The sequence below is a fragment of the Dipodomys ordii genome, unplaced genomic scaffold, assembly GCF_000151885.1.
Source record: "Dipodomys ordii isolate 6190 unplaced genomic scaffold, Dord_2.0 Scaffold58, whole genome shotgun sequence".
Taxonomy (NCBI): Eukaryota; Metazoa; Chordata; class Mammalia; order Rodentia; family Heteromyidae; genus Dipodomys; species Dipodomys ordii.
This window is the reverse complement of record NW_012267274.1, coordinates 8,524,683-8,551,994: the sequence shown is the minus strand read 5'-3', so window position 1 is coordinate 8,551,994 and position 27,312 is coordinate 8,524,683. Positions and strand designations below refer to the sequence as shown.

The 27,312-nt window shown below is 47.4% G+C and overlaps 1 protein-coding gene and 1 pseudogene across 1 annotated transcript in view; one reads left to right on the top strand and one right to left on the bottom strand.

Moving 5' to 3' along the window:
- The window catches only part of LOC105989695, a 41,945-nt pseudogene extending 33,201 nt beyond the window's left edge, over positions 1 to 8,744 (bottom strand).
- Positions 1 to 21,742, top strand: part of Ppapdc1a (phosphatidic acid phosphatase type 2 domain containing 1A) — a 108,059-nt gene extending 86,317 nt beyond the window's left edge. The window contains exons 6-7 of the mRNA XM_013021910.1: positions 9,403 to 9,573; positions 21,518 to 21,742. Of these exons, the coding sequence (XP_012877364.1) occupies positions 9,403 to 9,573; positions 21,518 to 21,717 (371 nt within the window). The 3' untranslated portion in view covers positions 21,718 to 21,742. The remainder of the gene's footprint in view (positions 1 to 9,402; positions 9,574 to 21,517) is intronic.
- Positions 21,743 to 27,312: the final 5,570 nt, after the last annotated feature.

Genomic DNA, 27,312 nt, shown 5'->3' with positions numbered 1-27,312 from the left:
CTGTAATCCTAGCTACTCAGGAGGCTGAGATCTGAGGATCGCGGTTCAAAGCCAGCCCGGGCAGGAGAGACCGTGAGACTCCTATATCTCCAATAAACCACCAGAAAACTGGAAGTGGCACTGTAGCTCAAGTGGTAGAGCGCTCGCCTTGAGCTGAAAAGCTGAGGGACAGCGCCCAGGCCCAGAGTTCAAGCCCCACGACCGACAAAAAAAAAAAAATCTTTCATTCTTCTTAACTGGGTGCCAGTGGTTCAAACCTATAATCCTACCTACTCAGGAGGCTGAGATCTGAGGCCAATTCAAAGCCATCCAAGGCATAAAAGTCTATAAGACTCCATTTCCACTTAACTGGCAAAAAACTGGGCTGGAGATGTGGCTCAGGTGGTAGATTGCCAGCAATGAACAAGCAAGCCAAGGTATTGTGAGAACTTGAATTCAAATCCAGGTACCAGAAAAAAGATGTCTTCTGCTGAGACTTCTTGTTATTGGCTATTCCCAGGATGGGCACCTCCAGTGGTAGACAAAAGGATGGCTTCTCCTTCCAAAGTCCAATTTCTTCCCACAACTTGGTCTTCTGTTGCATTCTTGGTGCATTGTCTCTGAGCTGATAAGTTTCCAGAGAAAAATCTTCTTTGGAGACATAAACTGAGACTCTACAAAGTTCAATCTGCTCTTCTCACACCTGACATCGGCTTTAGATGAACGATGAGATTTGGGTTGAGTTTCAGAAACTACACATGGTGTCCAAGTCCACACAGGAAAGAAGCTCTGGCACTAAGATGTATCCTTACATCCCCCCCTCTCCACTGCCCCTTCATGTTACGGGGCATTTCCCATTTGTAGGGGAGTCGAGGGTAGAGGGGGTCCTCGTTCATTTTACATCTCCTTAGTTGGATCCTCCAGGTCTGCCTGGCTGCCTGGCCTATGGGCCAGGATGCTCTCTCCATCCCTTTGGATGGGACAGTCAAGTGGCAAAAGCCCTAGACTCAGCCTGATTTCCCCAGGGTATTATGGGCCCACCTCATCTGTCCTAGCCAATGGCTTTCCCATCTCAACACCACATCAGCTCTTAGCAAATCTAGTCTCTGGGGGCAGAGTAAGTAAATTCTGCAAGAGACTGTTGGCAGCTGACTGTGCCTGCAGTCCCAGGCAGCTCTATACCAGGCTGAATTTTACTGCTGAGTTCCAGGAGTTGAGGTTACCATGAGCCCACTTCTGTTGTCCAAACTCCAATCCTGCTGCTTCCAGGAAGTGTCTTACGTTATTCCAGGTTACTTTCCTTCGATAAAACAGGGAAGGAACTGAACTCTATGCATCTTCCTTTTACTCAAGTCCAGCCAACTGCCTGGCTTAGAGATGCCCTTTAATAAATAGGTGTTGAGAGATGAATGGAGGAACAAATGGTTATGAATCGCCATGGCCCAGCCCTTCTCTCACCCAACTCGTATTCAACTCTCCACTCAACTCTGGTCCTTAGAAGAAATATTAAAGGAATTATTGCTGTGAAATTCATAAAATGTCAAGGATTTTGAGAATTCCCTTTATTCCAGAAAAAGCAGAATTTTTATCTTCTCTATCAGACCCTAACCTTCACTAACAGAGTGAAAGTGAGATTTAAAGAATAAATCACTGTTGAATCTATTTTGCAATTTACAGCAAAAGTTTCCCCTTGAAACTTAACACTGGTTGGGCAGCTTTATCACATGCTACCGGCCTTCTGTTGCTAATTTCATGAAGCATTTGTAACAGTCTCTCCTTACACTGTGTTTGGTGGCCTAAAGGATAGTTAGACTAAAGACCACTTTCACGTAGGCGTTAGGACCATCTTTTGTTCTGCTTTAAAAAATGAAAACATAAGGCAGTAATTTAGGATATTAATGAATATGGTTTTTCCTGAAAAAGAAGAGAACGGGGATGTTAGGCTGACACCATGAGTGGAGGCACTAGGGACAGAAACCACAAATTGAGGAACAAGACGCGGTAAAGGGTTTGGGAGCACTGGCACATTCAAGTTGATCATTACATTGCTTCTGAGACTCCAGGAGACACCCTCAGCCATGGATCACCTGGCACAGACACGGCCTCCTGGCTGCCTGGCCCTGTCCTCTGAGACTTGCCATCATCTTGGCAAGTGCCCTGAGACAGATACCCACACTGGCAGGAATACAGGGCCTGCGTGTTCACATGGTGGTCCTAGCTGGAGGAGAGGTAGAACAATGTCTTTAGGTAAGTGGATTGTCCACAGTGTACTCCTCACCACTCCCAATTATCCCTCAATCATGAGGGATAATTCCTCACAAATGAACCATTGAGTTCTTTCCAGAAGTGATGTATTTCTTGATCAGTAAGCCTGGCTTAGTAGTAGAAAGACCAAATGGTTGTTCTGTCGTAGGAGCATTAACTCTCATATCCAACAGTATACTTGTGTTCACTGTCCACCTACCCTCCGTGGACACGCCGTGGTACCTCCATCTGCCTCAGCCTCTCATTTTAGAGTGGAAACTAAATCCTAGTGGGAAGAAGCAGCTTGCTCTATGCTGTCAATGACAGAGCCAGGTTGAGAACCCGGTCCTCATTTTCCAGCAGGCTTGCTTCCCACGCCCATGGCCTTGGAGGGTCTTGTGGAGCTGCATTCGTGTCCACTGTGAAATGCTCTTCACCAGTGAGTTGTTCACCTATTTTCTGCAGTCCTTCTCCCTCTTGGAGAAGAGATACTAGCTAACCGAGCTAGTATCATACATACATATATTGGCTCAACAAAGCACAATTCTGTCTAAAGAATAGTCATCTTTGTCTAGAAAATTTACTATAATTGGCAGAAGTAAAAAATACAACAGGAAAAGCAGGGTCTGTCTTCCTGATTATTAACTCTCTTTTTTTTCTTTTTCTTTTTCTGGTGGTTGTGGGGCTTGAACTCAAGGCCTGGGCACTGTTCCTGAGCTCTTCTGCTCAAGGCTAGTTCTCTACCACTTTAGACTCTTTTCTTTTTTTTTTGTCGGTTGTGGGCCTGAACTCTGAGCCTGGGCACTGTCCCTCAGCTCTTCAGCTCAAGGTTAGCCCTCTACCACTTGAGCCACAGCACCACTTCCAGCATTTTTCTTTTTGCTTATCTGGTGCTGAGGAATTGAACCCAGGGCCTCATGCATGCAAGGCAAGCGCTGTACCGCTGAGCCACCTTCCCAGCCCTTCTCTACCACCTTAAGCCACAGTTCCATTTCTGTTTTTTTCAGTGGTTAATTGGAGATAATAATCAGGGCTAATCTGCCTGAGCTAGCTTCAAACTGCAATGCTCAGATCTCAGCCTCCTGAGTAGCTGGGATTATTGACGTGAGCCACCAATGCCCGTTAACTCCTTTTTTTTTTTTTAAAAAAAAAGACATTTCTTGCCAAATTTCTCATATTTTGTAATCATCAAAGTCAAAGATTACTGGGTGCTCATACCTGCAATCCTGGCTACTCAGGAGGCTGAGATTTGATAGGATTATGATTCAAAACCAACTCAGGTAGAAAAGACTCTTATATCCAGTTAACTACCAAAAAGCCAGAAGTGCTTAAGTGGTAGAGCTCCAGCACACACACACACACACGCGCGCGCGCACACGCACACACACACACACACACACACATACACACACACGGGCTAATACATGCACATACAGAAAGAAAAAAGTCAAGATTTGCTACTTGGTTTAAAAGTCATCGCACCTAGAAGTAAGCAGATCTTTCTTTGCAAGGGAGAATCATCGTGCTCATTCAGCTGGGTGTTCAGGGGGAAGATTCAGTGATGGTGTGTGTTGTCATCAGGGAGGCTGATAGCTCTGTTGACGTGATGCACCCTGCATCACCTCCTGGACCAGTTCCATTGATTCTGATGCTCTGCTCATCTCCTGTCTTCCATAAGAGCAAGTGAGCATCTGGACTTCCAGAAACTGAGGGAAACCACCACTTTACGTCTTCTTCGTAGCTGAGAGTACATTTGCTATTCACACACAGATCCACATCTATTTCCCGCCAGCTACTTCAAGCTGATGGCTCTGAAAGCGAGGGGCATGCGATTCTTCTGCATGTCCCTGTGTGTGCTTCCTTTCCACGCATGCTGAAGGGATGTGTGTACATTCACACAACACTGGAACATCCATGAACAAGTTCACTACCAAGTAGAGGCAGATTCTTAAAAGTTTTCTGCTCCTCTTAAGTTATTAGCAATGTTAAAAAATATGGATACGTTTATCCCATGTGTTATAATCTCCATCTTCCCAAATGGGCAAAGGGCTGTCTTGCTTTTGATTCTTTTTGGGTGCTGGTATTGGATTGAACTCAGGACCTCACACTCTTGCTTAGCTTTTTCACTCAAGGCTGGCATTCTACCACTTCTGCCATACCTCTATTTCTGATTTTTTGTTGATAATATGGGGATAAGAGCCTCATGAACTTCTTTATCTGGGCTGACTTTGAGCCATGATCCTCATCTCTCGGCCTCCTGAGTAGCTAGGATTGCAGGCTTGAGCCAGACATGGGTGGCTCTTAATTGAGCTAGAAGTTAAGCCTGCATTTAAAGGGAAGAACATGAACTGTGCAACTTGCGGGTGGTATGCGAGGGGAAAACTGGGAGAGAATCAGGGAAGTGGTAACATTATTGAAAATTCTTTAGCCTGATTTATGTAACTATAGCCCTTCTGTTTAATAAAGATTTATTTTTTGTTTGCCAGTCCTTGGGCTTGAACTCAGGGCCTGGGCACTGTCCCTGAGCTTCAAAACTAGCACTCTACCACTTGAGCCACTGCGCCACTTCCATCTTTTTCTGTTTATGTGGTACTGAGGAATCGAACCCAGGACTTCATACATGCTAGACTTCATACATGCTAGGCAAGCGCTCTACCACTAAGCCACATTCCCAGCCAGATTTTTTTAATATACTAAAAAAAGGGAAGATGGATTCTCACTTGAAATAAACACCATCTAACTTGATCCAGGCTAGAATAAAAGGCTTCACAATCACCACAGAACTCAACTGTGTGTGTTCTTCAAGAAGAGAATACAGTGCTATGGTGAGTTGAAAACATCCTTGACCTTCCTGTCTTGTGCTCTCAGATGAATTTGGAGCTGAGTCTTGGTGTCTGGGGTTCCAGAATCTCGAGGCAGGGTGGTTCATGGGCAAGGGTGTCCTGCTGCCTCACAGAAGGAATCCTGTTCAGTCAGTATGGCTCGGTAGAGTGGTCATTGCAAAAGCAGAAGCGCAAAGGACCAGAACTCCCCATTGCTCAAACATGCCTCTCAGGCCAAAAGGAATTGCTTCAGATACCCTTTGTCAAAGAACATTATGTCAGTTCAACAACTGTATAAGTATTGGGGAGAAAGTGGCAAGCGTAAGGTTTAGCATGAAATTGGAGCTTCATCCTGTCACCGAGGGAAGTCAGGTGCACAGCAGGAGTTAACTGTGCAGTGGTCTGCTGGCACATGTTGAAGAAGGCTGGGGCTGCTGGATGCCCGCAAGCTGTAGGCTGCCAGGCCCTGCTGTGAAAAGCCAGGCCCTGGTGGCACATGACTGTAATCCTAGCTACTCAGGAAGTTGCAATGTGAGGATTGTGGTCGAAAGCCAGCCTGGGGGAAAAGCAAAAGGGCTGTGAGGCTCTAGTTAACCAGCAAAAAGCTAGAAGTGGAGGTGTGGCTTAAATAGTAGAGTGCCAGCCTTGAACAACAATAACAAAAAAAGCCAAGCAAAAATGAAGAGCTGTGAATACAAACCCCAGTACCAGCACTTAAACAGCAACAACAAGAGCCTATGACTCCCCTTTCCCTCCAGTTTGCAGAGAGCAGAGTCTGCATAGCATGGAGAGACTATGGTGGGCACTGCCTTCTGTCGTGAGAGGAGAAGATAACCCGCACTTCCAAGGGGGAAGCATGATGTCAGAGGGAGTCACATGAGAGCTCCTAGGGTAACTGGGGTCAGGTGGGGTCAGGTGGAGGCTGTCAGCCCCTTGGCTCCTTCATCTTCTGATGGTGCCCAGGGTACAGGTGTAACTACTTTCTCCAGTAGATGACTCAACTGTCTTAAAGTCTCCAAGTCATTTTAATGGGGATTGCATACAGATTTCTGCTCACCATCCATTCTGTGTTCACTGAGTTTTCATTTGAGGGGTGTGTGTAAGGTTGGCACTCTACCACTTGAGCCGCGCCTCCATTTTGGCCTGTTCTCTGGGGCTTAACTGGAGATAAGAGTCTCTGGTTTGTCTGCCTGCCCTGGCTTCCTGCCAGGATTCTCAGATCCCAGCCTCTTGAGTAGCTAGGATTACAGGCACAGGTACGAACCGCCAGCACTTTGGACTTGGTTGACTTTTTAAAACTCTTGTTTGTTTTCCTGAGGTGCCAATTTGGCCTCTCCTCGGAGTCCAGTCGTGAAGACTTTTCTCCATAACCCAAAAAAGCCATACTCCGGATAATTAGGTGGATAGACTTGCGAAGCCGTTTGCTTTGAATAAAGTCCATTATTCCTCCTGGAGGAGCTCAGAATGGGGCCAGGAGCCATGGGTGCCAGCCACACACCCTTCCTCCCCGTGGGAGGTACCCCATGGGGGAATGTAAATGAAGAGACAGCACAGAGCACAGTGCGTTTGGATGGGAATGAAGAAGCGCTTGCACTTCCTAGGATGGTGGCCAAATGGAGCTCCTTCAGAACACTTAATCCCCATCCATTCTGGCAAACCATCCAGAACGGGCCTGGGCAGTGCAGTGTGTAACATAGTCTTAGCACCATGTCTAATGGATGCTGGCATTGCTTTGCTGTTTGAGTGCTGATCAGTGTTCAGAAAAGTTTCAGTGTATCCATTGTTCCTATGCCTGTGTGTTTCCTTAGGCTCCTTCCTTCCTTCCTTCCTTCCTTCCTTCCTTCCTTCCTTCCTTCCTTCCTTCCTTCCTTCTTCTCTCTCCCTTCCTCCCTCCCTCCCTCCCTCCCTCTCTCTCTCTTTCTCTCTCTCTCTTTCTTTCTTTCCTTCCTTTCTTTCTTTCTTTCTTTTTTTCTTTCTGTCTGTCTTTTTGCTGGTCATGGTTCTTAAACCCAGGGCCTGGACGCTGTCTCTGAGCTTTTGTGCTCAAGGCTAGCACTCTACCACTTTGAGTCATTTCTGGTTTTTAGGTGATTAATTGGAGGTAAGAGTCTCACAGGCTTTCTTGCCCAGGCTGGCTTTGAACTGCGAGCCTCAGATCTCAGCCTTCCTGAGTAGCTAGGATTACAGGCATGAGCCACCAGTGCCTGATTAGGCTTCATTTTTATACCTGGGACAAATCTGATTAATATTCTCTTTTTTAAAAGGTTGCGGGGGAGGTAATACCCCACATTTGGTTACCAAAGTTCTTTGGTATAAGCTTATGCTTAAAACCAAGATCCCTTTTAAGGAGATATACTGTTTCCAGATATAATTTACAAAGCCACCATTTACTTACTTTTAGTTAGTTTAACCATGATTGTCTTAACCTAGAATCAAATTTTGCTCTTTTTATTTGTTTTTTAAGTATTGTCTATATGGCTGTATAATCTTGGTTTTTGTGATGTTTTACTGTCTAATAGAAATGTTATAGTCAGCTTATCTATGTCCTGGATCAATCGTTTTTATGATTATAAATACTTTGAGTGGACTATCACCAAACTCCCCCTCCCTGATAGTCGATGCTATTTCCTTGAGCTAGAACCTGGGTGATTGCTTATAGAGAGGATGAATGTGCTTCAGCGCAGGGCTTCACTCCACTGTGACATGGAGATTCTGACTCAGTAGCTAGATCGGGGGTAGGACTGACAGCCTCCATTAAGGACAACATCCTGCATGGTACTCAAGCTGACGCTCCAGCTCCAGGCTGTCTCTTAAAGTTGTTGGTGTCGCTGGCATCCAGAGAAGATGAGGAGCTGTGGCACCTGCTTCCACACAAGGCCTCCAAGACCAGTCAAGGCTGCCATTATAACCCCCTGGCCAGCTCAGATCCTCACGCGTGTATGGACACGCCCACAAATTCATGCACATGTGCAGACATACCATGTGGGAGCCACACTAATCCAGGGACCACTCCAGAACATGATAGACAGATGTCTGGCAATGGAAGCTAGCTGCCAGTAGTTTTTTTTTTAAGTTTTCCAGGTATTAACAATAACTTCATGTGTAGCCAGGACCGAGTGCCATTGTTCATTGCCTTCAGAGACCGATCTTAACCCTCACTCAACTCCCAACTTATCCTTTTATCAGAATTGGTTCCTTTTCTTTAATGGACACAATATTTGCACCTATTTATAGGGTAGTATGATCATTGACACTTGCATATAGCATTAGAATCAAGTGGGGATAATTAGTCTTTCCATTTTCTCACATATCATCTCTGTGTGGGGATCCTTTGGCTACTTCTGCTGTCCACAGCTCCACATCTGGTTTTTAGATGGTTAACTGGAGATAAGAATCTCATGGAGTCTTCTGGTTGTTTTGAAATATATAATGACTTGGTTTCGACTCCAATTATCCTACTGTGCCATAGAACATTAGAACAAATTCCTTCTATATCACTGTATTTTGGTATATGTTAACCAAGTTCTATGTCTTTCCTCCTCCATGCTGCTCTTCCTAGCCTCTGGTGATCACTACTCATCTCTCTTCTATGAGATCAGATTGTGAGCTTACCCATACACGCACAAGTGAGAACGTGTCATATTTGCCTTTCTGGGCCTGGCTTATTTCACTGAACAGGTGTCCTTCCATCCCATCCATGTTGATGTGACTGAGAAGCTCAGGGATTACCTCTGCTACACTTTTAGCTATGGATTTGGCACCACTATGGGTTGTTGTGATTCTAAAAAAGAATCTCTCCTAGAAGAGAACATATGTTTGTCATGATCGGCTTTTCCATCAAGCCAAATCCTCCAAGGCATTTGCCAATACAATCATGGTTGACGAAGGCCACCACTATGTACCAAAAATCTGGGGTGTGTTCCAGACCCCTGCCTTATTCTTTCCCTTGAGATCTAAGTAGCTCCGCCTTTAGTGCTAGTATAGAATGCAGTACTTTAGTTTAGAATTCTCTACTGGCATGGCCATGCCCTTCAGACCTGGAGTCCTTTGAGAAAAGAGACAGGTCTGACGCACTTGGCATCGTGCCTTCCTGTCTACTTAATGGATACCCATCAAACTTGTTGAGTGAATGAATGAATGAACTAGAATAGGCTTTGATCGTGTGCAAGCCTGAAATGTTATTCCCACAGATGAAAGATACTCCAGTGTGGTTCTAAAAGGAGCGTAGACTATCTCAATAGTTCCTGGTACCATCATGGCTTTGGCAAATAAAGATGGCAGACAAGATGTTCAGGACACCTTGAGGCCCTTCCACTCAGCACCTGCTAGACTAACACCTGCTGTTTCTCTTTGGCAGTTGCCTTTTCAGGCCTTGGTTTCACGACGTTCTACTTGGCGGGCAAGCTCCACTGCTTCACTGAGAGTGGACGGGGGAAGAGTTGGAGGCTCTGTGCCGCCATCTTGCCCTTGTACTGTGCCATGATGATCGCTCTGTCCCGCATGTGTGACTACAAACACCACTGGCAAGGTGAGTCCCTTCCCAGAACCTGCCCAGTGCTGGGGGAGGTCCAGTCTCCTTCTCCAGGGATGTGCGTAGCGATGGGTGGGGCTGGGGAGAACTGAGCAACCACTACCAGAATCCAGAGTGGGCTGAGATGACAAAGTGGATGTAGTTTGGAGCAGACATGCCTGTTTGTGTGAGTTCTGGCCTTCAAGCTGCCCATATTGGAAAAAAATAGAGCTCTTCCTTGTCTTCTTTTGTGCCTGATGTCTATCAGAATGTCAGGCCTTCAGTGTGGAGTCACCCTGGGCCTCAGACCCACCCACAGGTGATTTCCCGGCTGGATCACTTGCCTCTATCTTCAGACCTGGTCCATCTCCTATGGCAAATCCAGCCCAAAGGATGTAGTTCTCACTATGGCTGCTGTTTCAAAGGATGTATTTGTTAAAATTTAAATCACAGAAAACAAGTGAGGAGCTTGGTCCTGCCACAGCTGCAGCTCACAGTCTGCCTGGAAAATAAACATCTCTGCCCAACACACAGACAGAAGTGACGGCCACGGCCACGGGAAGCCTGGCCGCTGGGGCAGCAGGTGCTAGGGCAGTGTTTCCCAGAGGACGGTTTACAGATCATGATTGGGCCGCCCTGATCTAGGAGCTGGATCGGGTGAAGAGCTGCCCTGCGAGGGTTGATTTTAAACAAAGCCAATTAAGTTTTTCTACCCTCACTTGTCAGGAAGCATGCACTTCCACAACCAGCCTGGGACTCAGCCCCCACCCTCCTTCCTTCCCCGTGTCCCTCTCCTCCTCATTCTAGTTCTGCAGCTAGCTGGCTGCTTTCCTCACCTCCCATGCCTCCTCCCCCAAGTTCATTCAAATGGTAGAGAAACAGCAAAGGCCAGGGGGGAGGGGAGTTCCTCACAGAGATCTTCCCATCTTCTCTGAGGGGTTTCACACTGTCCAGGTCCCAGCCTCAGGTCCACCCTCCTCCCTCCTAGAGTTCACCCCCTTGGAAGTCCCGTGCCTCTAGCAGGGTGTGGAGAGATGCCGCCACATGGTTTGGTATCTGGGTACCCAAGCACCAAGTGCTGACCAGTGTGTGAGGTCCCCGGGGGAGGTGGGTTAGGCTAGACCTGCAGGGCTGTGGTCATAGCTCCCCCGCCTCCCACTTTGCTCTTTAGTTTTATCAGTGATTTGGATAAAGTTCTTGGATGAAGGCTCCTCAAAGGAAGAAAGGAGAGAGGCACTGAGTCAACAGTAAGGAGGACATTTTTCCACGGTAGCATGGAGCCAGGACTACTGTCCCATAGGGTCCTTATGGTAACCTAGGGGAGTGGAAGGTGTTTCCCCAGGAAAAGTAGCATGGACCAATGGTCTTGCGTGCGTTGAGTATCCTGTATTCCTGCCAACTGTAGGAATGAGCACAGGAATGAAAATCTCTGAATATTTCACAAAGCTATTTCATAGATTGAATGCCGTAATGTAGTGTATAAATGAGAATGCAATTCAGAAGTGCAAATTGGAATCACCATTGCATAACGCATCTAATGCATCATTTGTAAGGCAGGAGGTCTTGTGTTTTCCAAACAAATGACTTGGTGGCAGGTGCTGTCCTGTTGGGTAGAAATGCTGGGTTTTCATGTGTACAGTACTTGCCCACTCTGGTCTTGGGAAATGATTCAAAATTTCAGAATTAAATACATTTGTTTTCCTTTGTCGTGGAGATTGGGAAGAATCTTTGCATTAAGATCTTGTTCTCACAACTTTAAGACCTGAGTTTGGCTGCTCTCGAGCTTTCTATGGCTCTAGCTGGTTTTGTCAGCACTGCCCGATGTGGCTGGCCTGGGAGAACTGGCATCCAGCTCTTGGCTTTGGGGACGGCTGGAGTCATTATGAATGAGAGCAACCAAGCCCTACTGACAGCGCCTGGGGTTCCCAAACCTTTCTGTCAAAAAGCTACGCAAGAGAAATTGGAGCAGTAGAGAGGAGACTTGGAATATTCCATGGGAAATGCCAAGCAAGAGAGTGGACGGTCAGTGATATTCAGGGCCACAGTTTAGGGGAGGGAGATAAGCCAAAACACTGTGTAATGGTAGAGGTCTGTAGCCAACCTGAACACATACCCATTTGTGTAGGTCATTGCATGGTCCAGGTACCAGCTGCTCAGTTTGTACCCCTGACAGTGGGAGAAGAGCTTGCCTTCCCTGGGTCCTCAGATGGACACAGGGAGACTCATTTTACCTACACTATCTTCCATTCCGCTGTTGCTTTTCTCTCAGGTCGACGGGGTGGCTAGATCTCTAGGATGATTATCAGCATCTGTAGATGGCTTTCTGCTTGTCTCAGCTTTGGGAATGTTAAATATCCTACAAAGCACAACCCGGCTCCTTCCCCCCCCCCCCACCCCGCCACATGAACACTGCCAAAGTTGGGTCACATGAACACAGCCAAAGTTGAGAGGCTGACGTCTACAATGCGCCTCAGCTCTATCACTCTTCCCCTGGTTCTGTGTTAAGGCACAGCAGTGTTCTGGAATGGGGAACTTTACTCATTCAATGCTCAGTAACTAAGGGAGGCACGGAGGAAGCCATCAAGGTTTCCTGCCTGGCAAAGGGATGGACAGCAGGGCCTCCCAACTGCTGCGTAGGTGCTGTGTGAGGCAGGGCTCCTGATTGAGACAAATGGCCTGTTTTCCTTTGGTGGACGCAGCTGCCCAGAGACTGCGGGCGGGGCATCCATCATGAGGGAGATCCGTGTGTAGCCCCAAAGACATCAGCAAAACCCACGCTGTGCTCATTATCAACCTCAGTGAATGACATTAATATTATGTGATTTTGTGACTGCATTTCATTTGGATTTAAGCCACAGTGCCAAACCTGAAAATAGTCATTCGACTACATAGTCACACTCAGCAAATAGCGCACATTCTCAGAAGGCCGGCCCTGATGGTCAGGTTCTCTGTTATTTCTGCCTTCCCAGTCCACTCCAGGTACACCAGTGCGTTATTTTATGCAGGTAACTATAGTAGAGAGGGGCATATGAGATATTTTGTGAAGCTCTGCCCTCCCCCCAAAAAGAACCAAATAAAGCCAATCTAGATCAGTTCCCCTGCGGCTGATACTCCTGTGTCATTGTGCCATGCTGGCTTTCAGTTCACCAGGAAGCTGGAGAATTTCATCCATGATCCTCACGCAAAGCCCTGAGCCTCGCAGCACAGCTTGCCTTTGTGATTAACTCTAGGTTGGTTTGTTTGTTTTTAGCTACAATGCAAGCATGCTAGAGAATGTAAATGCAAAAAAGAACAGAGCACATCCAGAAACCAGTGTCTGCCTCTCCTGGCACTCTGGCATGGTTACGGTTTTCAGCCAAAGGGGAGAGTCCCAGCTGGGAAGGCCCACCACAGGGCATAGTGAGCCCCCACCCCCACCCCAGGCTGGGTCCCTCACATCCAGATCCAGTCCTCTCTCACAGATTGTGAAACTTGGTAGTAATCTTTCAATCAACACTAGTTTCTTGAATCACTGGTCAGCTCAGGCAGCTTGGGACACCTGGAGTTGATAGATCAGGAAGAACATCTACCTCTAGATGCAGCACAGGAAAATGGGTCTCAGGGAAGAAAGCATTCATTCCCACCAAGGCAAAGGCCGGAAAGCATCTGTGTCCCTCACAGACACAGCTGTCGCACCTGAGGGCTTTCAGGATGGCTGTCATTGTCTTCTTGCTTCCCTGACTGGGCGTTGAGGACTGAACAAGGAAGAAACGCACATAGCAGTCACAGACTTTAGGAGAGCATTAGTCTTGGAAGTGTGGGTGTTTGGGGAGGCTGGACAATGTCTTGCACTGAAGTGTGTGCCCCAGAAGGTTTTCATGGCTGGACATGGTGGTGCACACATATGGTTCCAGCCAGTCAGGAGGCAACGGTTGGAGGCTCACAGTATAAGGCTGGCCTGGGCAAAAGGAGGAGATCCTAGCTTTAAAAATAAATGCAAAAGAATGGGGATGTGTGGCTTTGGTGGTAGATTCCTTGCTTAGCAGGTATGAGGCCCTGAGTTCAAGACCATACTCCTTCCCCCATCCTCAAAAAGAAAAGATTGTGAGCTTCACAATACCCAGCAGAGGCTGGGTCCTCTGGGAAGGCTCTTTCATCCGCGTGTGATGGCATTCGGTACGTCTCAGTTCTCCTCTCCCTTCCCCTCTGTCTCAGCTCTCTGTCTCTCTGTCATTTTTACACACACATGGAACACAAGAGAATCTTGCCCAACCTGGACTTTGGGTAGTGGATTGCTTGGTTCCACATAGAGGAGGGCATTCTCTTCTCAGCGTCTTGTGGTTTTTCGTGTACAACACACTTCCATAATTCACCCCCCACTCTCTACCCTGGTCCTGTGAGCCTCGCGCCTTGCCTGAAGTACTACAGATGCCTGCCAGTCTGTCTTCTCCTTCCTCATTGCCCTCCTCCCTGCAGCCAGAGGAAGCCTTTAGAACTGACCTGCAGTGGCCTGCGAGGTCCTGTCCCTTGCATGGGTGCCTGCATATGTAGGCATGTTCCTTGAACAGGCCAAACCCATCCCACCCTGGGGTCTTTGCACCTGATCCTCCTGGTACCCAGAATGCTCTTCTCTCCCATGTGGGCATGGCTTATTCCCTTTCCTTCCCTAATCTTGGTTTGTGCGTCATCTCCATCTGTGACTACCACTTCACTTAAATTGGCACCCATCCCTCACACCCTCTCTCCCTCCTGTTGCTCATTGTCTACCTTCTAACTTCGTTGCCGAGGGCCTGCCCCATCCACTAGCAGACTTTGTAAGTGTCTTAGGTTCTCTGTGGCCCTAGGACCTCAGTGGTGACTGTAGTACATGAAAGTGGCTACAGACAATATGCACATTCACACTGGGCCTCTGTCCTGGAATATAGTCACAGATATGTTCAGGTCTCGTTGTTGGCAGGGCCCATGGTCAGGACGGCTCCTAGTTTCCTATGACTACCATAAGGTAGTACTTAAAACTAGGTGGCTGATGGCTGGAAAGGTGCTTAGTGGTACAGTGTTGGACTAGCATGCGTGAAATCCTGGGTTTGATCCTCAGTATCACATAAACAGAAAAAGCTGGAAGTGGCACTGTGGCTCAAGGTAGAGTAATAGCCTTGAGCAAAAGAAGTGGCCAGGCCCTGAGTTCAAGCCCCACGACTGGCAAAACAAAACAAATAAACAAAAAAACTAGGTGGCTACAAACGAGAGAAATGCATTGTCTGACAGCTCCAGAGGCTGGAAGTCTAAACTCAAGGTGTCAGCCGGGCTGCTCTCCCTGTGAAGCCTGTCAGGGAAGGCCTTTCTTTGCCTGTCCTGGCACCCCAGATGTTTCTTGGCTCCTGGAAGTATAGTTCCCAACTTCCCTGTGTCCTGCACAAGGCTGTCTCCCTGCCCACCCCTTTGTGCCATGTTCTCTCCATGTGTCTGCCCTGTCTCCACATTTCGCCGCTTCTTTAAAGATTGTTTGCCAGCGTCCAGCCCCACAGCCTCCTTCTGACATAGTACATCTATAAAGACTCCATTTCCTAGACCCCATTTTCCTAGGACACATTCTGAGTGACAGGAGATTAGGACTTAACATACCTTCTCAAAGGACATGTTCCCACTCTAACACTGCTCAATAAAGGTATGAGTGATTTTGACTTAGTCACCTTCCTTTTGTCTGTTTTGTTGTTGGTGGTGGTGGTCATGGAGCTTTGTTGTCCCTGAGCTCTTTTGCTCAAGGCTGGTGTTCTACCACTTTGAGCCACAGTGCCACTTCCAATTTTCTGGTGGTTAATTGGAGATAAGAGTCTCAAGGACTTTACTGCCTAGGCTGGCTTTGAACTGTGATTCTTAGATCTCAGCCTCCTGAGACTACAAGCATGAGCCACCAGTACCCAGCCTTTCATCTGTTTTTGTTGTGGATATTGGGTCTTACTCTGTAGCCTAGGCTGATTTTGAATTTGTTATCCATCCTCCTCCATCATGCTACTACAGGCATATACCACCACATCTGGCTTAAGCCATTAATTATACTCCTTTCTTACCAGGCATCATTTTTTCTTAATACTGATGTATTGAGAGACTGGAAAAGGAAGAGAGAATGGAGTAGGAGGAGGAAGAGGAAGAGAGGAGGAAGAGGGAGAAAGAGAAAGAGAGACAGACAGGCAGACAGACAGACAGATTGAAGACTCCAGTGGCACATGCTGGATAGGAATCTTTCTGTTGGATCCACTGGCCGCAGGCTGGGTCAATAGCACCTGACCTCACCTGCCACATTCTTCCCGTTGCACCACACACTTCTCAGGAGAGCTTTCTATGAATCAGACCACAGATGCAGCTGCATCTTTAGCTTGCTGGCTTGATTCATCTTCTATGGTCAAAACCCCAAGAATGGCGGGGCTTAGCGTCCTTGCAGGTGCCCTGGGCAGACTGTCTAGCTCCTAGTAACCTTGTGACCTCATCTGAGCATGCCATGTTGTTCCACTCGACCCACTTCCATTGCTCCCTTGTTTTGACTAGAGTCTTGGAAAGGAAAGATACCTTGGGGAAATGGCAGTCAATCCCCGAGCCTTAGCTTCTTCCAGGAACATACAGCTAGCTAGTTTAATGTTATAAGACACATTCCCTGCAGATTATCTTGTTAAAAATAAGTTTCTTAAAAAATTATACTTTGAACATTCATTTGCTCTTTCTTGTGCCTGTGTGCCTGGCTGTCTTATGAAAAAAGACAGCCACGGACTGCTACCCACCAGCCCGTGAGGTGCTAAGTAGATTCTATGCATCTTCTGTGCCGTGTGAGTTCCTTAGTGACACAAGCTGGAAGCTTCACTAGTAGTATAAAAAAATTAAAAGAACAAAAAAAATTACAAGGAGTGGTTGTGTTAGCCTGAGCTGAATTTTCCTGTGGTATCTTGGTTCGTGAAGCCTAAGGCATGCAAGGTTCCAAGCTAAGCCAGCGGAGTGATGCTGGATGTTGCCATGGTGACCGCCAGGTTATGTGCTGCTGCCAGAGATTTGACAACACCGCTTCAGAGGCCCTTGTGCTTGTAGCTGCCAGAGCAGGTGAGCCTAGCCTCCTATGCCAGACCTGCAAAGTCCTTTAACTAAACAGAAGGGGTGAGCTTGGGCCTGTTGTGTAATTAGCGATTATAGGTACCTAGGTTAGAGTCATTGTTTCCGGAACCAGTGGAATCCATGTGGTATGGGTCACAAAGAAAGAAAGAAATGAAAAAAAGTGAAGGAAGAAAGGATGGAAGGAAGGAAGGAAAGGAAGGAAGGAAAGAAGGGAAGGAAGGAAGGAAGGAAGGAAGGAAGGAAGGAAGGAAGGAAGGAAGGAAGGAAAGACAGTAGGACAGTTTTATTGAAATATATTTTAGCACCATAAATGTCTCCCTTTTAAAATTTTCAGTTCCGGCCCAGTCCTGTAATCCTAGCTACTCAGGAGGCTGAGATCTAAGGATCAAAGTTTGAAGCCTACCCAGACAAGGAAGTCAATGAAACTCTCATCTCCACTTAACCAGTAAGAAGCCAGAAAGTGGAGCTGTGGCTCAAGTAGTAGAGTGCCAGGATTGAGTGAAGAGGCTAAGGGACAGTGACAGGCCCTGAGTTCAAGCCCCAGTACAGGCATGCGCGCGCGCGCGCGCACACACACACACACACACACACACACACACACACGGAGTTTGATTTTTTTAAGTTTTAGCAAGGATTTATTTGTGTACAACAGAGTTAAAGTAAGGACAAATAGAAAAAGAGAAACATTTCCTACTCTCCATGCAGGAAATGGGCGTTTAAAAGTCCTTCAATGGATTTTTAAGAACATATTCATGGTTGTTTTGAATTCATCGCCACCATCTGATTCCACAGCATGTTTATACCCCTAATGTATTCCAAGTGCAATAGCTGTCCTTCCTCACTGCCCCTCCCACCCCAGCTGCTGACAGCCACTAGCCTACTTTCTGTCTCTGTAGGTTTGCCTCTCAGGACATTGCATGGATTGTGAACCATGCAATATGTGGTCTTTCGTGGCTGCTGGTGGTGATTCCATAGTGCATCTTGCAGATGTTGTTCATTCATCTCAGCATCTCAGTTTACTACCATTTACCAAATCACTGCTAAGCTCTGGGAAAATGAGCATGAACGAGGCTGTAAAGAGCCCTAACAGTACACTAAGCTGGGAGACAGATTAGGATAGATAGGATGAGGCTCAGCACTGGTGGCTCATGCCTGTAATTCTAGAGACTCAGGAGGCTGAAATCCAAGGTTCACAGTTTGAAGCCAGCCCAGGCAGGAAACCCATGAGACTCTTATCCCCAATTAACTACCAAAAGTTGAAAAGCAAGAAGTGGAGCTGTAGCTCAAGTAGAGCACTTGCCTTGAACAAGAAGCTTAGGGACAGCACCCAGGCCCTGGAGTCAAGCCCCAGGACCAGCACAAAAGAAAGAAAGAAGAAAGGAAAAAAAGAAGGAAGGAAGGAAGGAAAGAAGGAAGGAAGGAAAGGAATTGGGGTGTGGCACAGAGCATCAGGTTTGGGGTACATCAGGTTGGTAGATTCATGGGCTGTGTTCTTCTCCATCTCATACAGCACACGGGGTCACCATGTGTCCCACAGTCCCACAGCCCCCATGTTGAAAGATAGGGCAACCTTCAGTTTTTCCTATTTGCTGACTCTTTTCCTTCCTTTCTTGGTAGCCTCATGCATACTCTTCCCTCTCTGCCTGGGAAACAACAGGTGCTTTCTTGCCACTACCTGCCCTGGGAACTGCTTGCTCATTATTCAGGTCTTAGCCCACAGGCCAGGTTGTCAACAGAACCCATAATGCAGTCCAGCCTTGGCCACTGTGCCGGCCAGCCCACCAAAGACAGCAAGTTTCATATATGCATCACCGCTGCAACTCAAAGCTGAGCTCTTGTTACTTAGTGTCTGGTTTGCCCCTTTGGATTATAAACTCTGGGATGATAGAACCACGTGTTTGTTGTTGGTTGAGCTGCATGCCCTGGGACAGGCCCTCAAGCCTGACACTGGACACAGGTGCAGAATGGAAGAATGACATCAGTGCTCAGGAAGGCAGCATTTTCTATTCCAGAGACAGTGAGAGCTGTTGATTTCTTTTCTGTGCCTTTCTGTCACTTGCCACCAATTTTGGGGTGAAGTTAATCCCACGTGGCTTTTTCTCCTATAAAGGCGCTGCTTGTCCCCTGCCTGCTTTTCTGTCCTCAGGGAGGGAAGGTGAGCTCATTGAAAGACCTGTAGTCTGCTTGAGGCTCTTGATGGACTCCCATTTGTGGATGTTATCTGCCACCTTTATAGTAACCATCCTGATTGGTTTTGCTGGCAGGGTGACCTAGATAAGGCCCTGCACTGCCCTGGGTGCTTCCCGTACCTCCCATGCTCCCTGGTGCCACTCTTCCTCCCTTCCTTAGAGTAGGAAAACATCATTGGCAGGAATTGATACTTCCTGACACACTGCTGCATCAGTAAACCCAAGAAACAGATGCCAGGAATGATTTGATGTCTTTGGTCAATGAGCCACCGCATGAAATGCTGAGCCACAGGAACGCACAGTGGTGCTCCTTTCAGGTTCCGTTCTTGGGTCCGTTTGATCGTCATTGACTCAGACGCAAATGATGTGGGTCATTTTAGATGCTAATAAGAATACAGCCCTCCCCCACCCATGGGCTATTTTCCTGAAGCTAGACAAAATAATAGAGCAATATCATAGGATAAATTGTTGACCTTGAACTAGAACAATCTCTGGCACATTTTATGGGCTGGTGACTATAGATTACGTGAAGAGATTCTTTGTGGGAACAGCTGCTTCCTTTAATCATGTTGGCTGTGCCTTATGGCCCAGCTCAAGAATTTGTAGTGAAGTTCTTGGGCAATAAATGTGGGGTTTTTTCCCCTTAAGTTCATTAGAAGCTTATTTAAAGTACTGTGAAATTATGGCCATGCTGAAGAGGTTGGAACTCACGATAGCTGAGTTCTATATAGGGCTGAGGATAGGGAAGGATCCAATATCTCCCCACACACAATGCTGGAGTGGGATGGAAGAGGGAAAGGTTAGAATAACAGTGTTAGAGACTTATTTGGGCATGCTGTAGAGCATGAGCTTTAGAAGTAAAATAATACTAGCTAGGCATGGTGGCTCACGCCTGAAATTCTTCCTAATTGAAAGGCAGGGATAGGGAAGATCACACTTTGAGGCCAGCCAAGGCAAAAAGTTTATAAAACCTCATCTCAGCGAATGAAAAGATGGGTGAAGTGGTGCATGTCTGTCATCTGTGGTACCCGGGAAACATAAGTAGGAGGATCACAGTCCAGGTCAGTCCAGGTATAAATGACAGACCTTATTCAAAGCATAGTGAAAGCAAAAAGGGGTGGGAGTGTGGCTCTATTGCTAGAGTCTGCCTAGCAAGCTCAAGGCCCTGGCTTAAATCCTAGTACCTATTATTAGTAGTAGTAGTTGTTTTACTTTTGATCTATTTTACTATCGTAGATCAAGAAGATTATGTGAACTAAAGTGCTGCATTTATTTAAAAGACCTTAAAGCTATGCATTCTGGCATGCTTTGTTTTTCTGTTAGCTTCCTGGAAATGCTAGAAGTAGAAGCATTCCTATGAAAGATAATGACACATAATATATTCTCCAATCCTCAAAAATTATTTTGATAGTGCTAGAGTCTAGATACCTTTAAGGTCAAAAGAAGACTTGTAAGTTTGATGCAAATATCTATATGCTGAGCAATTTGTTTTTTTCTGGAAAGATACATCAGTTTGACAGTTACTCAAAATTCCTTCTGCAGGAGACAGAGAATTAAACCGAGAGCCTTTAACTGAGGTCTCTCTGCAGTGTATGGCTTCCAGGGAAGGGTTGGGAACTTACCTTCCTGAATCCTGATCCTTGGGGAACCCTGTGGCCTCTCACCTGAGCCCAAGTGGACATTCCCTCATCCCTGGGCCTCCTGTGTTCTGAAGGCTGGGCCACCGTGAATCCTGCGGGTATCAAGCCTGGAATGGACCCATTGGGGCCTAGCCTGGTACCTTGGACCGGCATGAGCTGCAGACTCAACACACCAGGGATCAAGCTCAGTTTTTCAGGGAAAAACGGGGCTGATGTTACTTGTGCATAGGAAGTTTTCATTATTCAATGATGTAAGAAACGTGTAAGTGAAAACAGAGAATGACAGCATGGCAGCCATCTTAAGCAGTCCAAATTTCTTCTGGTTAGGAGAAGCGCTCCATGGTGCTAGAGTGTTTTGACAAGAACCTCGAGAGGGTTAGATTATGCATGCACACACTGAGTGGGGTCCCTTGGCATGGACCATTTCCATGGAGGTTCTCTGACTGGACACTGGCTTGGGGTCGCCCCTCGGTGGAGGGTCTTACCTTATGTGCAGGCAGGCCCTCCCGCCTCATCTTCTCCATCTTCTCCTTGATGCGGTGAGATCTGCAGCACATCCAGAGGTCAGCTGAGTTTGCCAACCCTGGCGTATGGTGAAATGTTTTATTCACTTTGTGACTCGAGTTCATTTCATCTCTGGGAAACCATTTTCCTCCAGGCAGAGGCCAGTGCCCCCGCAGGGTTTTTATGCCACACCAACGGGATTGTGGGTCTCCGGTGAGTCTTGTCTCTCTGCAAAAACAATTTTAGCTCTATAACTCACAGAGGTGGTTGGGAATCTTCCCGAAACCAGGAATATAAGCATGAGCTCAGGCACTGCTTGTGTGAGTTAAAGAAGTAATGTGAAGGCAGGTAAGAAGTGTAGAAATGATGACAGCAGAGGCCACGGGTATTTATTTGCACCTTGTGCAGTCCTTCTTTCTTTTGGTCTTCCGGGGGCTCAAAGACAAATTGGTTGCTGGAGCAGGTGGGGAAGTGCATTCTAGGGACTGGCACTGGCTGTACCTAAAGCAAAAGTAATGCATTTCCTGTTTCCTCTCTGTCTCTCCTGCCTAGATTCTTTCGTCGGTGGAGTGATTGGCCTCATTTTTGCCTACATTTGCTACCGACAGCACTACCCTCCTCTGGCCAACATGGCATGTCATAAGTCCTACGTTAGTCTCCGAGTCCCCACCTCGCTGAAGAAGGAGGAGAGGCCCACGGCTGACAGTGTGCCCAGCGTGCCTCTCGAGGGGGTCACAGAGGGCCCCGTATGATGTGTGACTAAGGAGGCTGGACCCTGTTCCACCCAACGCCATCCTCAGTGGAAAAGGTTTTCTGTAACGCGTTTCTCATCCATTCCTCAAAGCTCCCTCCTCCCATCTACTGCTTCCATTGTGCCAATGGTGTTCCTCCCACTCTTCCTATCTTCTTTCAGCATTTTTGAATTTGCAGGGTTAGGACATCAGGATGGATCTCTTTAGAGATAGATACGGGGAAGGAGGCTGTCGGGGTGGGGTGGGCAGAGCTGGGCCAATTCCTCCATCTGAAATATCTGCTGTAGCCACCGCCTCCCTCTCTTTTCATGGTTGTGAAACATAATAAAACCTTCCACCTGGACACTGGGGTTGTTTCTCCGCCAGCTCTGTCCTAGGGTATCAGGCCTGAGCCGCTTGGAAGCCAGGGCTCCCGTGTAAGCTGTTGCCTTTACCTAGTGCGTCTCTCTGAGGGCTTTCATGCACAGAACTGCAGCTTGTGAGTCCGGGCTCTATGGTTCACTGACTTCTAAGGATTTGAGCACAGACCTTAATGAATTAAAGACACACAGTGTTGGGCAGGTGGGGGTGGGGGTGTGGATCTTCCACAGTTGTTTCTTGACTCTTGGGTGCAGAATCCTTACATTCTTCTGGTCTAGATTTGGGGGGCAAATTCTGCATGTAGCCCAGTCTTTACTGAGAATTCTATAGCTCTTAGGAGTGGGGTGAATAATTTTATGGGCCAGGAAATGGGTGCCATGGGCCTACTGAAAGGGAGTTGCTGGCTGACCACTAGGTAAGAGGTAGAGGTAAGAGTTTTCCCCCTTTGGGATCTGAGCCTTGCAGAACTCTGCTCAAAGACGTCTTGGTAGGAGCAGAATCCCACTGCAGGCGAACACCCTCCGTGGTAGAGCCTGGGGAGAGGGGATGTGAGCAGAAAGAACAGGTGGTGGGTGGGGCCTGGTCAAGTGTGACCAGTCAGAGTTGATTTTTTTCTGTCTCAGTACAGAGCTCCTTGGCAGCTTGTTCTCCCAAAGATGACGGTATTCCCTTCACTCAGTTCTGATCAGATGTGCCAAGCGGCTCTCCAAACTCCTGGGCCTAGCTCAGGCTGCCAGAGGATGCATCTTTGATGTCCGGAGAGCATCACTTTCTCACAGCCAGCCTAGCAGACTACATTTTGAAAGATACAGGCATCTGTGTAAATTGTCAACTGAGCACCTAGTAGAACCACCTGCCAGGTGACACCATCAGGTGTGTGTGTGATCGCTGGTACAAAGGCTTGAACGCAGGGCCTCAAGCTTTTGCCTGCCTTTTTCACTCAAGGCTGGTACTCTACCACTTAAGCCATACCTTCACTTCTGGCTCTTTGCTGGTTAATTGGAGCTAAAAGCCTTATGGACTTGTCTATCTAGGCTGGCTTCAAGTTGTGATTCTCAGGATCTCACCCTCCTAAGTAGTGAGGAGTATAGGCATGAGCCATTAACATCCAGCATCCAGCAGATTTTTTGGGGGGAGGGTGGAGAGGGGTGGGTCCTGGGGCTTGAGCTCAGGGCCTGGATGCTGTCCCTGAGCCTCTTGGTCCTCAAAGGTAGCTCTCTACCACCTGAGCCACAGCACCACTTCTGGCTTTTTTGAGGAGTTTATTGGAAATAAGAGTTTCACAGGGACCTCTCTGCCCAGGCTGGGTTTGAACTGCAACCCTCAGATCTCAGCCTCCTGAGTAGCTAGGATGACAGGCATGAACCACCAGCACCCAGCTCCATCAGATACTTTTGATGGCCACGCTTTAGTGAAGCCCAAAGCTCCCAACCAAGCCGTTGGTTTCTGAAAGTTACAACAGCTGCCCTAGCAGCAAGCAACTCTAAAAGTGAACATGAGGCACTTGAAAAGCCTCACTGTCGAGGATATTCCTCATGCCCAGAAGAACCACTTGAGCTCAGTGCCAGGGGACAAGGGAGGGGGAGGGCCAGGTTTGAAGAGCCAAAAGTAGTTTGGGACAGCAAAGCTGGGCCATACCCCAGGCAGGAGCACGGGAGCTGCAGAGCTGCCCTTGCCCTGCAGATGCCACCCTCCCCTCCCCACAAACACCCTCCCCCGCCACCCTGATTGTCACCTGGATTTCCTGATTAACTTGCATGCAGGACTTTATGTAATTTGCATGGGTTGAGTCCCTCCTCTTCCTGCCTCATATCTTGAGATCCTCATCTCCAGTACAATGACGCCAGTAGGAGATGGCCTTAACGAAGGTCATATGGGGTCATGAGGTTGGACTGTCCTCCCCAGTGCAGGAGTCCCTGCACTGTCAGAAGAGATTTGGACACAGTTATACTCAGAACGAAAACGGCATGCTGAGGAAACAGACCCAGGAAGGTCCAGCCCTATGGGCACCTTCACCACCATGACAATAAGGGAAAATTCTGAATTTTTTTCCCTACCCTTACACCCTCTCTAGAGAACCAGCCTCTGGAGAGCAGGAATCCCTCTCTGTGTCATCACAGCCCAGTGGCCAGACGCGCAGCAGCGTATGGCTGCCATTATGAATGGGCACCTCCTTCGGTACCTGCTGTTCTCCTAAAAGGTGGGTTCATCAAGCTGAGGTTACCTAGGCAAGGCGACATTTAAAAGCAATAGAACTCTCGATTCCAGGTATCCTGGCAGTGTTTCCGGTGGGCCTTCTTGTGTAAAATAGAATCTGAAAACAAAATAGACTGTCCTTTCCTTGTTGAAGGATCCGGAGGGCGTGTTCTCCTGAGAACGCTTCAGGAAGTTCAATTGCTGTGTGTGTTGTGTGTCTGTCTCCTCTGCTCCGTTCTCCCCGTTAGCCTGCGTGTCATGTGTCGTCTCTGTCAGCTGTGAGTGTGTGGGTGTGGGTGGTATGAAGGATGCCGAGTTGAGTGAGCTGCCCTAGGACTTCAAGAGCCACCAGCACACCGAACGCTGAGCTCTGCTGGGGAACAAGGAACTCCCGGGAGGGAGAAACGTCTCTTGGAGCATGCTATGTCATCTCATTATCATGAAAGTGGAAGGAGGCATCTCTCACGCTGTCGTTTCAGTAAGAAAAGCCTTTGAAAGTTGTATAATTACCTTCCCACTGGGGTCTTCATTTCCTAAAAGATGAGGAAATCGTGTTGAGCACTCGTTAGCTGATGGGGGAAGGCGAGGTAAGTTATTGAAATATTAGTTGGGTTCTGACCTTGTTGCTGAGGGAGGATCCAAAAGCTTGGTTAACTTGGCTGGGCTGTTCTCTGGTCTCCCCAACTTCAGGGCCTGTGCTTCTGAGCCCTGGCCTGGGACGGTGGGGGGGGGGGGGGGGGGCGGGGGGCAGAGTCCAGCTTTGTTAATGGCCTAAGGGTGTGCAGGGGACAATGCTGGATGTTTAGGCACCAAGGAGAGGTTGATCAAAGAAGCAGGTGGCTGTACTCTGGGCATGGTGGGAACTGAAGAGGAAACTTCCACCGTTTCTGCAGGGGAAGAGGTTTGTCTCTGTGATCTGTCCAGAGAAGAGGGGGATGGAGGAGGAGTTGCAGCTTCTGCAAAGATGGGAACAGGGATGACAGAAATCTTTCCCTTTAGAGCTCCCGTTAGCAGGATCTTTGCCTTTAGAGCTCCCCATGGGTTCAGGAAGTGAATAACATTCAGAAACAAAAATTATGGGGTTCACCAAGTATTCCTCTCCTATGGGACCCCAGAGCCCTTCTATCCCATGTTGTTGAATACAGATTCACCTCAAGGAGTCTGAATTCTCCACCTGGCCAGTGAAATTGGACTGAGGACTAAGAGTCAAGGTTAATTTGATTTAAAAACAACAACAACCAGACATGTTTTGCCCACCTCACCAGGATTGAGATGGCTGGGATAAGATTGGATGGAATTACACAGGTGCCTTTCTTATGCTCTTTAGCATACTGCCTCTTACTCCGTGTGTGTGTGTGTGTGTGTGTGTGTGTGTGTGTGTGTGTGTAATGGAATCAGTCCCAAGTTGTAGTGAAAAGTAGACTGAATGGGCAAGAGCAATTACCTCAGAATTTCTCTGATCTTTAGCAAAGACACATACCGATGCTCACAGATTTACACCTCAGCTGCACCATGGGCCTTGGGCAAGCTTCTTCAGTTTGTTAATAGCAGTAATGATGTTACTCCACAGGGCAACTATGAACATGAACTGAACCAATGCATGTAAAACACCTAGAAAAAAATGAGTGGCACCTGACAGGCACCTGAGAAATGCTCTCGCATTTGCTGTTTCTAACTAACCTGGGAGAAAGGAACTATTAATCATCACCCACTGTGTTAGGCAGCTTTGCATTACAAGCAGTTGTCTGAGGCAGCTCACATACAAAGGTTTATTTAGCTCACTGTCCTAGAGGTTCAAAGGGCAAGATGTCTGTGTCGGCTTGGTTCTGGTGGGGTCTCTCTTCGTAAAGGTCAAAGTGAGAGTGCAAAGTCACATCTAAAACCAGGAGGACAGAGAAATGTGTGTGACCAAACTCACACTCTTACTTGTTATCCTTTTGTGAAAACTATTGAGGAGTCTTACAAAAACTACCTTCTGCTGGGTGCTGGTAGCTCCCATTTATAATCCTATTTAGGAGGCTGAGATCTGAGGATTGTGGTTCAAAGCCAGCCTAGGCAGGAAACTTCATAAGACTTTTATCTCCAATGAGCCATGAGAAAACTGGGCATGGAGCTGTGGTTCAAGGTGGAATAGCACTAGCCTTAAACAGAAAAGCTCCAGGATAGTGTCCAGGCCCTTAATTCAAGTTCCATGGCCAACAACAAGAACAAAAACAATACCTTCTGAGGTCACATCCTTGAGGCCTGAGGACTTCAGCTAGGTTCCATCTTCCCAGAGCAGCAGCCTGCAAACAGATGGATCCTTCAGTACCAATGTGGGACACTCAGCCCACACTCAAACCACAATATCCACCAAAGAATCTTTGAACCAGATGGCTTCTGAAGTTCTTTCCTCCTCAAACTCTCATGGCATGTATCTCTCGTGGCTTTAGTCTCTTCATTCTCTCCTTTTGATCACTAGTGGGCAAAAGCCCACTTCTAGCCAGTTAGAAGTTGGACTGAGAGTACAGTCGTTTAATACTTAAAAGAGAAGAGAAAGATCTGAGGTTCACAGAAGACCAAACTACAACCCAAATCCTATGTCAGGGAGAAGACAGGGCAGTTTTGGCATAGGACAATGTGCTTGTGAGAGCTCAAAAGCATATCTTCCTGTTTTGGAACATAGGGAATGCAGCTCACCAAAGAGCTACTGACTAATTTGATAGATAAAAGAAGAATGGGAAAGATTTTAAAATAAAAACATTGGCTTATCTGATGCATGGTGGGGCGGGGGGACAAATTCTAGAGAATGACTAGTGTCTTAACAGAGCTTTTTGGTTGCAAAAACTCTGGGTCCCTGTTGGGTGTTAGCTGCTTTACCTTTTGAATCCTTAGAAGAGATGACGGGCGATGGTTTCAAAAGGCTTACAGGAAGACTGTGGTGTGTGCAGTCATGGGAAACAGGAATGGATGCTGTCTTCTTTGTTCTCTCATTCCCTTTGAGATGGGTTCTGCAGTAGCAGCCTGCTGACAGACCAAGCCTTCAGTAGCAATGGGGGC